Source organism: Bubalus bubalis, chromosome 1, assembly GCF_019923935.1.
Source record: "Bubalus bubalis isolate 160015118507 breed Murrah chromosome 1, NDDB_SH_1, whole genome shotgun sequence".
Taxonomy (NCBI): Eukaryota; Metazoa; Chordata; class Mammalia; order Artiodactyla; family Bovidae; genus Bubalus; species Bubalus bubalis.
Window position 1 is genome coordinate 123,810,130 of NC_059157.1, and position 16,031 is coordinate 123,826,160.

Below are 16,031 nucleotides of genomic sequence, written 5' to 3' on the forward strand. Positions count from 1 at the left end.
TTTGAGATTTGGGAGGGTTATTTATGTGAAGACTCTTCAGAGGAGCATTCATAGTAGTGTAAAGTTTTCTTTAAAAATAAGGCACAAATGCATGTTGCTCTCTGATTGTCTCCCGTGAAAGTGCACCAAAAGAGCGATCTTAGGAAATGAACTTGAGGCACATTTTGCAGAGGTATATCTTTTCCAGCCTCCTGGTTTCCTACAGATGGCTAAAGCAGGGTATGGAACATGCTGTCATATTTCATTCATAACACACATGTACTGAAGCTCTAGGCAACAGATGGACAATCGCTTGTTTAAACTACAAATGTGAAATACTAAGGTAGCATAGCAATATTTCTAGAAATGTATATGGAAAAAAAGCCTTTCCAAGCCAAGAGAAATGGTGAGAGGCTGTGAGGTTACATCAGTGTTTCCCTGATCTTCCTAGCAGCTGCCATGGTTTCCCCAACACCCTTCAAAACTTGATAATGGAGGGATCAGGGGGCAGCCCCAATGCAGATTTGACAAGAGAAGCCTAAACCATATCAAATAGAAATAACACTGTTATTCCTGGCTGGTTCACATTAATAGGATTTTTATTAACTAGGAAAACTGTTGGGAGTTGTGTTTTCAGAGTCCTGTCTATATTCCATAAACCCTCTACGACAGCCCCATGGTAAAATGCTCTCTTCCTTCTCCTGAACCCAAATACAAAATACTTGTTTAAATGCAATTAGAATATTATATACTTGAAACATCATCGCAAACATCTCTGCAGAATCTTAGTGAGGAAACAGTTACAGTGTTGATATCTCCTCTGTATTCATCGGCATACACACAGTGAAGTCATTGTGATCAGAGAAGTTGCTCTGGTAAAAACAATTTTTTAATGAAAGGAAAAAGAACCCACATCATTGGGCTGCAGAGATGTCCAGGATCTCAAAGCTTTGATGCATTTAGCTGGAACACATGACTTATTTTGAGTTTTAAAGGCCAATCTGTTCACAGAGGAGACTCCATACTGAGTCAGTATGAGCTGGGGATCCAGGTGGTGGAGAAACCTAACCATAAAACAATCTGCAGAGCCCAGGACATAGTGGGTTTTTTCTCCTTTTCCATGTCTCTCATGTTACATGGAATTACCAAATATTTGTTTGTGACAATTTTTTTTAAAACCGGTATATTTTTTAGTATATTTTTACAAACTTTTTCTTATAAAGACTCTATGATTTTTTTCTATTATCTATGTCTTTAAATGATAACAATCAAGACAATATATCATAAGACAGTAGAATTATAATCCTTAAGGCACTAGATCTTTATATCTGTTATAGGCATCATTTCATGTAGCTAAAACAGTAAAGAGTGATTTGGCATTGCTGATACCAAATGATTAATAGAAGACAAGAAAGCAATATAAATCATATAATTAAGAAATCCTGAAATAAAATATTTTAGGATCCTTTCCTTATTATACCTTGTGAAAGAAAAAAAATCTAAATCTAAATATTCTGTATATGTAGGTGTGCACATTCATTATTATAAAAGTATGATAAGTCTATATTAAAAAGAGATTTACTTTAAAAATCTTTGGTAAAGATACTCTGAGGTTATGTGATAAAAACACACTATAAAGATTGTAAGCAAGCACTATTCTGGCAGTGTCACAGTGAGGGGCCTGTAACAGCCTTTTCTTATAACTCTCTTTTTTTTCTTGGCATGTAAACATTCAGTTACATAAGAACTTAAATGTAACCAACAAGTAGAATGTTACTGCATTTTTATAGTATAAATATTTCATAAATCCTCCCTCTTTTGGCAAAATTCATAAGACTGTATTTTAAGAGATAAACTCCACCCCTCAATAAATTGGGCTCTTTCCTTTTGACCAAAAGATATTTTTTCCCCAAGTATTTCATAAAAAACAAATTGCTGAAGCAATTCAAGCTGATTATAGATAGTATCACCCCAATTGTCTAATGGTCAGTACTCTTTGAGGCCATCAGCATGGTCTCTCCTTTCATTTGGAAGACAGAAATTCAGTGATACAGTTGCCATTGTATCCTAAAATCCACATGCTGCCCAAAGTGGACCTCTTGTATTTCACATTATGAGAAATGTGAGGTCAAGGACAAGGGAATCAAGGTAAGGAAAGCACAGTGGTCAAAGGACCCTTTGAAAAGCTCTAGCTGTGGTCGTTCTAAAACAAAACTGGTAACCAAAGCAAATGAGCCACAGATTGACTTAGAAGAGCCATAGGCTTAAGGATATCTTATTGGGAAAAAAAAAAAAAAAATGAACCACCTTTATGATTATTCCTACTAAAGTAAAATAAATGTAATTGGGATGCTTGAGGTCTGGATTGCAATGCAAAACATTCACAAATAATTTTTCATTTCTGAGTGTTAAAATTAAAAACAAAGTCAGACTAGAAAAGTTTATCACTTTCTAATCATGAAAAAGATCTTTGTGGAATCAAGGAAGGGTATGGGGGGAATGTAGCTATATTTGTTATATTTGATTTCTTAAACTGGGTATCACAGAGATCCATTATATTATTATCTATATTTTTGCTATATTTAAAATACTTTGTAATTTAAAAGTATATACTTGCAGAAAGTTTTTAAAAAGGTTGACCTAATCTTAAAAAAGATTTGAACAAATCTTAATCCAAAATACTTAGTTTACAAGATGGTAACCTGCTATTAAGAGAAGGGTCCTTCCTTAAAGGAAACGTGTTAGAACATTAAAAAAAAAATGTATGTGGTTCTGCAGTTAGCAGGCAAGCATTTCACTGCCTCAAAAGAATCTGACTAAAGATTCTAGACTCTGCATATTTTTAGTTCAAAAAGGCAATTTCTTTTCAGTGATTGTCTATGAAAGTGTGGTGTAAATGTCACATCAGTGATATGAAAATGTCTCCTGCAATATGTATTTTGAGTTGCAGAAGAATTATAAGAATGATGAAACTGTGGTTTCACAACCTTTTCAAGTTTCCTGTCTTTTTAAGGTAAACTAAACAAAACCAAGACAATTTTATGTGTCCCGATTTGCAATTGTCAGGTAAAATGGACCTAGGCCTGGGAAAAAAAAAAACAAACCGAACAGTTCTCTGTAGAGATCTTCCTCTAGAGGACACAACTACACATTCTGGTAGTTGTGTTTGTATGTCCTCCCTCCCCAAACAAACAAACAAAATGTCACAATATATCCGATATGAAAAGTGGAACAGTATTGGAAGTTATATTCTAGAGAAAACCAAGTTTGTCCATATTATTATATCCAGGTAGCATGGAAAAAGAAAATTTTAACATTTGAGGCATAATAATGCCTTTTCAAATGTAACCCCAAAATGCTTTATCCAGCATACCCCATCAGTCATTTCTGCAGAAAAAATATTGAAGTTTGGTTCTCTCTCACCAATATCTATTTTCAAATGAGCCGCACCACTGGTCATTATAGATTTTGAATTGGGATGGCTGCAAATTCAGCTTCTTTTAATCTATGTAATTTACAGTTTAAATTCTTTATAATCTGACATAAAATTGTGCATTTTTTCCCCAAGGGACATGACTAGTTTAGAGCAATAAAAGACAATTTTTTTCAATACACAGAAAATGAATGACTATCTTTTATGATCGCTGGCAGTGTGGAAGTGATAGGATGGAGCCTTCAAGCCGAAAAGCACCTGGGAGTTGGCAGACTTCCCCAGGAAAAACTGTGTGACAGCAAATACCACACTAAAAAAAGCCATTCAACCAGATGAAAAGTGAGACAAACATAGGGATTAAAAGTTAAAGGAATGCAGAAGTGAATGGGATGGAGCATAATCCATGCAAAAATGTGCAAGTCCTTGGGAACAAAGGCCTATCAAGGTTCTACATGACTAACTGTGAAATGTGTATTGTAAGAACTTAAAAAAAAATCTCATATTCTAGGTGTTTCTACAGAAAGGTTAATAGTGGATGAAGTAGAGACCATCCCATAGCTTGATTGCCTTTCCTTTCTTTTCCTATTTCTCTTGTCATATTTTTCTTGGGTTTCATCCTTCTCGGATCCACCAACTAACCGCTAAACAGGCGACTGGATTTAAAGGTCAGTGCTGGCCTTGGCGGTCAACACCCTGATGCGGGCAGAGTTGCAGGTCTTGCAGAGGATGTGTCCATCTAGCGGGTAGCAGCCTTGGTTATCTCCTTCAGACAGGAGACCACCACAATCCTGGAAGAAGGAAGGCAGAGGGAAAGGATGTCAGTGAAAATGGAAACAAACTCCTCTGTTCATGCAAAGCTTCCATAAAGAGGCCAATTACTACCTCTTCTCTTCCCCAGGACATCATATGATATGTGCATTAAGTTGAAGCAGAGGCTGGGGACATAAATAAGAACAGGGTAAAATGACTCTCCTGATGTCACGCAATAGGAAATACAGGTACAGAAGAAGAACCTGAGGGCCTAGGCTCCCAAGTAGTTTGTTCCCTTCACCCAAACAATAAGAACAGGAGAGAATAAATCTTTATCATTTATTATTAATTTAAAGATTTTTAAAAAGTAATATACAAGTGCAAGAACAGAATCTTGTGGTAATTCCAGGTCAGAAGCTAAGTTGCAGAGCGACTCCTGCTAAGCAGCGGGCCATCAACAGGCTCTGCATACTTACTCCAACTTTAGAAAGAAAATGAAATCCTAAGGTTTGGGGTGGGTGGGGGGAGTGGGGAATGATCCATTGTACTTTCTAAAGGATACAGCACAGTGTAGAGGGATGAGTGCAGGATGGGGGGACAGGGCCCTTGGGTACCACCATTAGTTCTGCTCCTGCCTGTCACTGCAGGCAAGGCCAATAGCCACTCTGAAAATTATTCCCACAATTCCTACCTCACTGAGATGTTAGGAGGATCAAAGAGGAAAATGGATATGACTATACTTTGAAAAAAATGCCAAGAGCTATATAACTGTAAAGAATTATACTACTGTTAATAGTACCCGAGCATCCATTTTGAAAAGTGTTATATGACAGTTAAACGCTGACCTTCACCTTTAGAGGAAACAGAAATTTCTTCGGAAAAGAAAAATATAGTATTTCATCTTGTGGTGTGTGCCCTTGCTAACTGTGGTAGAAACTCTTTTAGAAGGTCACGACTGCTGTGTGCCTCACCTCTGCTGTCTTCTATGACAGCAAGGCAGGGGGGTCACTGAGGTTCCTATTTGAATTTGACAAATAATGATATGTAAGTTCAAAAAGGGTATCACCCAGAACACAACAGCAGGAGCAGCAGGAGCAGCAGGAGCAGCAGCGATGGCCCCTATATTTATTCTTCCCAAGAAGGCCAGCCTTATGAATGAACAAGCAGATATTCTGGAGATCTAGAGACATTTGGGGAAACTGAGTGATGGAATTAAACAGAACCTTTTGATCATAATGAACAGAAAGAAATTACATAAATGACATGGTTTTAAGCCTTTAATGACCTAACATTAACCGTTACCTGGGCACCCTAAAGACCCCAGAGTCGACTGCAGTGTTGAAACTCAACTGTTAGCACCTTGAATCTTAGAACCAAAGGAGCCAATACTGGGGCATCCAGAACAAGCCTGTTTTACACGTGGGGAAGTGAGCTGTGGAGAGGGAAGTGATTTGTCCGGGGTGATGGAGGTCTGCCTCCTTTTAATTCAGTGTTCCTCCCATTCTACAGTCTTGATTCTAAGACACATGTACAGTACAAATTTATTTTGTACTGCTATCATTTCATCTGGGAGGAGAAAAGGTACATCACACACCACTCTTAGAACAAACAACAAAACCATGAAAAGTCAAAGCCTGTTGGCACATAGAACAAGTGTATCTAGAAATAGTGGGAAGTCTGCCTCCATTGAACCTCAGTTTCTCCAACTGCAAAGTGAACTCTAGGTTTTCCACACTTAAAATTCAGGTCAATTCTAAGGCTAGACATTTTTATTGCTCTTTAGTCATAACACCTAGTGTAAAAGCTGGACGTTTTTTTATTTTCTTTGCTCATATTAAGGCCAGAGAGAGGCATGCAACTGGGGCTGTAGGAGTGAACAAAGCACGCTGCATAAACCGGGTGGTCAGCTACGGCTTAGGCAGTAGACGGCATTACCACAGTCCTAGGGCTAGGGGCAGCTCTGCCAGCCCCACCGCCATGTCTTGGGAAAATCTCATGGGACTAGACGAGCCAATGTCATGAGGAGGTGGTAATAAGATAGTTCATATTATCTCTTGCAGATAGAAGGAGGAGCTGCTAACTGCTGCACTCAGAAGGTCTGGTAGAAAACAAGAAAGCTGCTTCAAAAGAGAGGCCCTGGGCAAGTCATAGGACTAGGATAAAAAAATGCTTTGAAGTCATTTTCTGAATGTGGTGTCCTTTTGATACCCAGATTAGAGGAGAAAGACTTGCTGCCGTTTGCTATATACATGATGACATGGCCCTTGGGCAAGAAATCTCTCGTCATTTCCAACTGGGGTCACAGGTCTCCTGTAAAACCCAAGTTGAATGAACACAGGCACTAAGGGCTCTCATAGATTTTATAATTGTGATATTTATAAAAATCTGGCTCTGATGGCCTGGCAGGGGGTGGGGCGCTGACCACAGACCTCACACCGGTAGCAGTGAACATGGAAATCACGATCCAGAGCCACAATCCGGACAGTCTCCTCCTGGCCAGGGGCAGGCATGATAGGCTCCTTGCACACAGAACAGCGGGGAGCAAATTTCCTGAAAGAGGAGAGAGAGTTCTGGTTAGATACTGAACTTAAAACTGACAAAGAGGTGAAAACAAGAGAAAAGAAAAGGTGCAAACCAAGAGCCAGGACATTTGGTCTACCACCGCGTGTGTCCTTGAGCAAGTCACCTTCCTTCCCTGGGTCTCCTTCCTTAGCTAAAATAGGGGATTTATATTCAATGACTGTTGAGGTTCTTCTAGATCATAAATATTGTGATATTTGGGGAAGTGGGAGATGAGTGTGTGAATTGCGTCTGCATGCCACACTGAGTGGCCCAATGCAATTCACACAGGCCACTCAGTGTGTGGCATGGCATTCACCTGTGGAAAGATTGCAAATACAAATCCTGGGCTGGATCAAGCAGAGGGAAGAATGAAGGTCTTGGCAGCCCCTACTTGTTTCTGACTTTTGCTTCTAGACTTTGTATGTGCTTACTGGGCTCTACTCAAATTTCCTGAGGGTGGTAAGTTTGCCTCACTCCAAATTATTAGAGTGTTTTTCTTAGAATTGTGTGTATATATATATATGTGTATATATATATACACATATATATATGTATGTATATATAAGTGTGTGAAAGTGAGTCATTCAGTTGTGTCCGACTCTTTACGACTCTGAGGACTATACAGTCCATGGAATTCTTCAGGCCAGAATACTGGAGTGGGTAGCCTTCCTTTCCCTTCTCCAGGGATCTTCACAACCCAGGGATCGAACCCAGGTCTCCCACATTGCAGGCAGATTCTTTATGAGCTGAGCCACCAGGGAAGCCCCATATATGTATGTATGTGTATATATATTGATATACATACACATGATTTTGAGGTTAACTATTGGTGAGAAATTTTAATATATCCTAACTTTTAATAGGAGAAGGCAATGGCACCCCACTCCAGTACTCTTGCCTGGATGGAGGAGCCTGGTGGGCTGCAGTCCATGGGGTTGCTAAGAGTCGGACACTACTGAGCGACTTCACTTTCACTTTTCACTTTCCTGCATTGGAGAAGGAAATGGCAACCCACTCCACTATTCTTGCCTGGAGAATCCCAGGGACAGCGGAGCCTGGTGGGCTGCTGTCTATGGGGTCGCACAGAGTCGGACACGACTGAAGTGGCTTAGCAGTAGCAGTAACTTTTAATATTCCCTAACTCTTAATATTCCTTACTATGGCTAATGGGCATAACTTTTTTTTTATATAACAGATCAATAGGCTGCAAATACAGGCCATGTATCCATCTGTATCTTCTAGAAATTAGGTGTGCCATTTATGAAGGTGTGAAATGAGACATGATTTGCAATGGACACAGATAACTGAAAAGATTGAAAAAGTAAGAAAGACCGTGCAACTCAGTTTTTTCATGGTAACGCTTTTAAGATTAATGATGTTAAATTTTATCTATTTGTAGAGAGACTTAAAAAGAAATAATGATAGTAATCTAACACTTTGCAGAGCACTTTATGGTTGTCAAAGCATTTTTACATACATTATACTCTATATGTACATATTAATTTGCCTGGCAGCACCCAAAAGGCATCTGTATGGCTGCAATCTAAATAAATATGAATTAAGCAGCAGATCAATTGATTGCTATGAAAGAAAAATCAAAAGGATCATGGTACAACTGCAGGAGTAATCAGAGTTGTTATAATTGGCATTTTATGCAAGAAGTTAATACTCAGTGGCAAAAAAAACTGCTTTGGACTACCTGATTATTTTTGAATCTGGGTCATCAGTAGTGAAATAAGCAGGCTTCTGGAATCAGCTGCAAAATCTCCTTTCCCCAAACCTACTGGGACCATAAACTTTGTGAGGTCAGAAGTATGTCTAGCCTATCACTTTATCTGTGAGCCTTCCCCAATGTCCTCAAATAGGATTACTTACTTCTTGAGGATAAAATATCTTTCATTGAGTTTGCCTATTTTAGTAGTAATTATTTGGATATCTTTGGAGACCTCAAAACTGTGAGCTTCCAAAGGACAAGATTTGCTTTATTTCTGAGTTTCTAGAAATAACTATTGTGACTGGTGCTGAAGATAGAAAGTCAGACAGTATTTAATGGAATGAAGTATTTGCTATATTCTGCATAAAAAGATATTGCTTAGGCCTTTATGTTCAACCTCAAGGTCTTTCCTCTTTGGAAAGGTATGAACAGTATTCTTGCTGAGTAATGATTCTTTCTTACCAACTAGCCTCATTAGATGGGAAAAGGTAAAGGGTAGAGACTGGAAGTGGCTTCCACAGTCCCCATGGTGTTCCCTGGACAGCATTTTAAGGACTCTGAAAACTCCCAGGTGGTCTATTTAAAAACTTGGCTCACTAAGCAGACAATAATAATAAAATTAATTTGATAAAAAATACTTCTGATGGTTAAAATAGCTACCATTTATTGTGTACTTATTGTATGCCAAGTCTTGTTAAGAACTCTATATACTTGATCTTATTTTTTTACTGATAGAAAACATGAAGAAATACTTTTTTTTTTTTATCATTTCTGCTATACAGCCATGGGAGCCAAAGCTCAGAGAAGGATGGTCTCTTATTCACTGGGTCCTGGCACATTTCTAGCAATCCACAAATGGATGCTGATTAAACAAATAGATAGATGCATGTAACATCCCTGATCAGAAAGATCAGACAGTGGAATAAAGGCTCAACACAATGAAAGAGTGATTTAAATAAATCTGCTTTTCTGAGCCCACTGTCTTGGAACTGGGAATACAGAAATAAATTAAGACTCCAGCAGTCAGACTGGTGAGGGACCTCTATATATTTCTGTATTTGTTCTGTTAACATATACGTGTACTGGAGTGGGTTGTCATTTCCTTCTCCAGGGGATCTTCCCAACATAGGGATCGAACTTGGGTCTCCTGTGTTGTGGGCAGACGCTCTACTGTCTGAGCCACCAGGGAATCCCATGCATATCCTATCATACTGCAAAAATGATTTAAGGGGGTTACTGTAAAATTGTGCATGTGCATTTTTTAAATCACTAATCAGCTATGTTAAGTGCTATCTATAGTGGATTTACAAAACTATAAAACATAGAGAAAGATCTAAATTCAAACATGGAGCTAGGGAGATTTTGAGATCAGAGGAAGCTTCTTTGTGTGTGCTGTGCTCAGCCATGTCTGACTCTTTGCAACCCCATTGATTGTAGCCTGCTAGGCTTCTCTGTCCATGAAATTTTCACCAGATGATAATTGGGTGGGGCCTTGAAAGATGGCCATTTAGGTGAAATGGGAAAGTAAGTATGTGTGTGTTTGTGTGTGTGTGGTGTGTATGGGTGTGTGTTGAGGGTGAGGGTGGGATACAGGCAGTCTGCCAGGAAACTAGTTTGAGCAGTCATCTGAAATGACACATGGGAAAGAGTTTCTGCCTAACAGGATGGGGGATTTGGGCCAACCCCGACTGAAGGTGGTTATGGAGGGGATGGCCCATTAGCAAGGCTTTAAAAATAGCATTTCAGAAGCTTGTTATTCAGAGTGCAGTCCAAAACCACCTGGGAGCTGGTCAGAAATGCAGAATCTTAGGCCCCCACTCCAGATCTCCGGAACTGAACTTTGCAGTTTAACAAGATCTGTGACTGTAAGCACGCTCAAGTTTGGGAAGCACCAGTGTAAAGGACAGGATTCTAGGCAGGGGAGATAAACCCCTTCTCCTGGGCCTCCTGCATCTCAGCTTCTTCTCCCAGGCTGCTCTGGCTACAGCCAAGCAGAGCTTCCTTGAGTGCAGAGAAACCATTCTTCACTCTGTGCCCTTCTTTAATGCCTGAGCTATTCCTTCGCTCAGTAAGCTGCATTTCCCATTTAAAACACTCTGCTTCCAGAAGCCTATTCAGGCCCCAGTAATCACTTCTGGCCTTGACAGCTCAAACCCTTGCCTGTGCCTCACCTCATCACTTTCATAGTCTTTTTTGCCTGATCTCACACATTACCTGCACTTCTTCTCTTCCTTCCTCCTGTCAAACTCCTTGCTGATCTGGGCTTCTCTCTACGAATTTCTACTTATGCAATTTCTTTCCTTTAGCACTTAGCACAGTGATAGGCACATAGAGGGCTCTTCATAGATGTGGTTGAATTGAAATGGAAAGGCATTTCCTGCTGCTGCTGCTAAGTCACTTCAGTCGTGTCCGACTCTGTGTGACCCCATAGACGGCAGCCCATCAGGCTCCCCCGTCCCTGGGATTCTCCAGGCAAGAACACTGGAGTGGGTTGCCATTTCCTTCTCCAATGCATGAAAGTGAAAAGTCAAAGTGAAGTCGCTCAGTTGTGTCAGACTCTTCACGACCCCATAGACTGCAGCCAACCAGGCTCCTCCATCCATGGGATTTTCCAGGCAAGAGTACTGGAGTGATGCATTTCCTAGAAGCTCACAAATGGGAGATCTGTTCAGAATGACCAAGTATCTGCAGAAGGCAGCTGCATCTCCTCTCTGTAACCCACTTTCCTTAGCCATGCAATGTCTACCCTGGGTTGGACTTACAGCTGCTTTCTGTTCCAGTCTTTCAAGACCCAGAAAGAGAGCTCTTTAAAATGTATCTTTTATTTTTCTTTTTGGAAATGGGGAAAAGAACAAAAAGCTTCTCCCCCTGTAAACCTGCCAATCATGGAGACAACATTATTTTGAATAGTTTGCATTTTAACTTCCCATTGAATTAGCGATGGTAGGGACCATTGAGGTTTTGGATTCTTTTTCCCTTTTAATTGCTCAAGTGTGCCTTCCTGGAGTGTTCAGACCCACACACATGTCACCAGTCACAAGTCTCTAATTATGCTCCCCACTCCTCGAAATGAAAGATAAATGGCATAGATATAAACCTACATTTGTCAGAATTGACTTCCTGTTTTAATTGAGGGGTGTAACATATCAGTCTTTTCCAGCAACAGAAACATGTGTGCTCTGATTATATCTATCAGTCTTTCTTGGATTAGAGTAAATCTAAGAAAGGAGAGAAACAGTGACAGAAATACACTTCCCACTGGTATCTTTTCACTTCCCTTAAATAGATGCAAGTTTTTTTTTTTATGTGTAATTAGAAGCTAAAAATATCAATAACGTGAAGTACAATTTATGCTGTGACTGCCCTTTCAAAGTGAGCCAGCCCTTCCTTGTCTAATTCAGGTTGAGAATTCCTGCCTCTGGACTTTTTTTTTTTTTTTTAATTCATTCAGCCTCACGTCTTTTAGTGAGGTTTTCACTTTCTCTGCTACTTGGAAAGTGGTCAGGAAATTCTTTTTTCAAAATATGAATCTCAGGTCCCCAGGCTGCTTGTGGCAAGTACCTCCTGGTTGTTGACAATAGAGCAATGAAAATTAACCCACAAGACTGTATATTTGGAGGGCAATAGAACCCAAAATGGCAAGCCATACAAATTCATCTCTTTGCAAGCCTCAGATGATTCTTGTGTTTGCTGGACAAAACTTCCGTGTCTGCCATTTATAAACCACACCTAAAGCTGTCATATCGTTCCTGGGAATATGCAACAAATGTGATCAACCAACAAACTGGTCAAATAAGAATAAGCAAAATACAAAGCTATACAATTTTCATGACCACTCCAGCTATCATAAAAGAGGACTCTACAAAGGAGAGAAGTGAGGAAGTGGGGATATATTTTTCTAGTCTTGATTTTGAGGTTCTACTTTCTAATTGTCCTCAAAAGATTAGAAAATATCCTGAGGAAGAGGACCTGGGCTAAGAGCTTAGGGGAGGGTATGCATATGTTGATAATGGCATAAAACCACCTCCAAATATGCAAGAGGCTTTCTTTAGCAAGAGGGGCTGAATTGTTCTCTGAATAATTCAAATGTTCTCCCCCTATAACTTCCTATGTGCAGAGTGGAAAAGACATGGCTCTAGAGAGAACCCTAGGCTGTCTTGGATGGGAAACTGGTCTGGTCTAATGAACAAACTGAAGAGCTCAGAGAAAACTGGGCAATTTGTCCACTGGCTCACAGCTTGTTCACGTTTAGGCCAGGGAGAGCTACTCTGTGATCCTGGCTCTCCAGTAATATGTTCTGTGGCTGACTCAACTTTCTTACAATTAAGGTGACACAAACATGTGATGGATAAGCCCAAGGGAAGCTTTGAAGCCGAGGCCACGCTGGAGGACCACACGGATTACTTGATATCACTTTCTGCATTGGAGGAGGGAATGAATAACTTCTTTCTAAGGTCCCACCAAATCCGGAGATTCTATAGCTTGGAGAGAGAAGAGTAGCCCATATGCCAGGCAGTAAGACCAGACGCCAAGAGGACCATCAGGCAGCAGAAGGGAGAGTAGATCGCCTACTTGTGGAAGTCCTCAATGCAGTGGATGAGGCCACCAGCGTCCACGGTGAATGGGATCCCATCCAGGCTGCGGCAGCACATCACACAGGTAAAGCAGTGAGGATGATAAGCCTTCCCTGTGGCTCGGAGAATCCGCTCCATGATGGGCTTGGAGCAAACGCTGCATTGCTCCAGGGTATTCTAGGGAGGAAAAGAAAAAATGCCAATGTTAAGCTGGGATGTAAGGAGCTCCACTTATATAGTAACTTATAGCATGACAAGCAGTGTTCCAGAACATATGGGCTCATGTGCTTTCACATAGTATTTGGAGAAAGGCAGAGTGTTTATTACAGAGAGAGAATGAAACAGATGGATCAAGTAGCTCTTCTAAGGCCATGCAGATGTGTTTTGTGTATTAGTCACTAAAGTCTGTCCAACTCATTAAGATCCTATGGACTGTAGCTCTCCAAGTTCCTCTGTTCATGGGATTTCCCAGGCAAGAACACTGGTGTGGGTTGCCACACCCTCCTCCATGGGATCTTCCTGGCTTGAGGATCGAACCTGTGTCTCCTGCACTGGCAGAAGGATTCTATACCACTGAGCCACAAGGGAAGCCCTCTGGCTTTGTACAGCAACTCAGTTTTGCTGTTGTGGCAGGAAGGCAGCCACAGACAATGTGTAAGTAAATGATCATGACTGTGTTCTAATAAAACTATACTTACAAAAACAAGCTGGATTTGGCCATGGCTATAGTTGAGCTTCCCAAGTGGCGCTACTGGTAAAGAACCCGACTGCCAATGAAGGAGACCTAAGAGGTGCAGGTTCAATCCTTGGATTGGGAAGATCCCCTGGAGGAGGGCAACCCACTGCAGTATTCTCACCTGAGAATCCCATGGACAGAGGAGCCTGGAAGGCTGCAGTCCATAGGGTTGCAAACAGTCAGACACGACTGAAGTGACTTAGCATATAGTTGGCTGACCTCTGAACTACACAATCTGGATTCTCCACTGGAAGAATACTTCTCTATTACTTCTAAAACTTGATTAATCATCAAAATCTTACCAGGATCAGTCAGAACCTTAACGTTTTAGAGTGGTCTCTCTGATGACCCAGACTCACAGACAGCATGCTGGTTATAGAACCCAATGAGAGATCAGTAAAATCAATGATGTTTTGATCATTTAAACCCTTGATTCAAACACCATCTCCACATTTAGTGCTGTGAACTCTTGATAGACATGTTGAACCTAGAAGGTTTTGAGTCTAGAGGGTTTGTTGAACCTAGAGGGTTTCTCTTTTGAGAAATGAAATAAGAAAGTCAAATTTATTTGGCTTTAAAAATATATTCAGCTTTAAAAATAAATCCTCCTACCCTTTTAAAATGGATATCATTTATTGAGTCAGGACTCAGAAAGATTGATAAAATTAGTTGTTAACTCTCCATCCTTGCCTAGAATTGTATGCTCTCTTACCAGACAACAGAGTTTCACATGTAATATGCAATATTCTAACTGAATGTTTGGACTGACTCCATGAGTTTACAATCTAGAATAAACCTGGGATAGGGATCTGATTAGAAAACTGCAAAACTGGAAGGGATGTGGAAATGGAGAAGAAATATTTCCCTCTTACCACTGGAACTTTTAAATGGGCGTGAGGCAAGGCACGTCTGTTGGCAGATAACCATGTGCTGGTGAGAACTAGAGGGACAGAGCCTGACGGGCTCTGGTTTCCATCTCTCCTCCTGTAACACTTGCCCTTCCTCATACGGACTTTCAGTTTCCTTTCTAAAATACAGATATGATGTAGTAGCTTTCCTGCCAGAAAAACTTCTATGGCTCCTCATTGTGAAAAGAGCTAGTTCCTCACCTGACAGGCAATCTCCTGTTTCAGGCTCAGATTTCCCTAATGTTTCAGACTGCTACTCTTGCTCAAACCAATGAGAAACTTTCATATTTCTGAGCATTGTCATGCCTAGAAGGAATTTGCTGTTTTGACCTCTCAAGGTATGGACCAGAAGGAATCTCCCCAGGCAAGCCTTCTTCAGTAACTTCAGTTGGAATAAACTGTTTTTTTTTCTCTCCCTTTCCTAAGCACGTAATTCATGTTGCTTATATCACTTACAGTATTCACTGTATTACAATTATTTTGCACATATGGGTATTTTCTATACTATACTGTGATTCTTTAAGGGCAGGGATTATGTCTTAAGAATGTTTCTTTGTCCCATGCTTTTTCCCTGGTGGCTCATATGGTAAAAAATCTACCTGCAATGCAGGAGACCCAGGTTCAATCCCTGAGTTGGGAAGATCCCCTGGAGAAGAAAATGGCAACCCACTCCAGTATTTTTGCCTGGAGAATTCCATGGACAGAGAAGCCTGGCAGGCTACAGTCCATGGGATCGCAAAGAGTCAGGCATGACTGAGCAACTAACACTTTCACTTTTTCACCGAGCATACTACCTGGAATAAAAAGAATCCTAGGATGAACATATGCAAAAAGAATGAAGCAAGGAATATTGTTTACATCCCACTCTGGCATCACAGTGCTGGCCCGAGTCCCCTAAACTCTGGAATCCAGAGGATGGCAAATCCACCACCATTCTCTTCTCCAAGCTGTGGTTGCTGGAGATTCTGAAATTGCTTAGTATGCCTCTGGTCACAGTCTAAACTCATGGAAACTATTAACCTATTTTCCCCCCATTTTGAAGTGGTGAAATTAAAATAGCAGAAGAACATAAGATGAGAGTCTGGAGATGACGATGGTCTGGACAATGAAGGCCCTGGTTCTTTTCTACCCTGGTGATCTGAGTTAATGTGGCTGGAAACTGTCTTCCCAGGGTTTGTGTTTTGCTCTTCTGTGGGTTTTAACTTTTTCTTTTTTAAAGCCAACCCTGTAATGGAGTTGAACAAACCAGAAAATGCTTGACCAGAAAATGTTTTTGTTTGCATTGAGGCTTGGCTGCAAGATTCAGCCCATTTACTCAAAACCAGCAGCAACATATAAAGTTGAGTCAGTTTCTAAGGAAAGACTTTATGGCCCA

The 16,031-nt window shown here is 40.5% G+C and overlaps 1 protein-coding gene across 14 annotated transcripts in view; it reads right to left on the reverse strand.

Annotated features, from left to right (window-relative positions):
* Positions 1-560: 560 nt before the first annotated feature.
* LOC102391153 (LIM domain containing preferred translocation partner in lipoma) overlaps positions 561-16,031 on the reverse strand; it is a 756,640-nt gene continuing 741,169 nt past the window's right edge. For all 14 annotated transcript variants that reach the window (XM_044937795.2, XM_044937970.2, XM_006068958.4 and 11 more), the window contains 3 exons: positions 13,011-13,189; positions 6,592-6,712; positions 561-4,200 (listed from right to left, as the gene is read on the reverse strand). In XM_044937795.2, the coding sequence (XP_044793730.1) occupies positions 4,072-4,200; positions 6,592-6,712; positions 13,011-13,189 (429 nt within the window). In that variant the 3' untranslated portion in view covers positions 561-4,071. The remainder of the gene's footprint in view (positions 4,201-6,591; positions 6,713-13,010; positions 13,190-16,031) is intronic.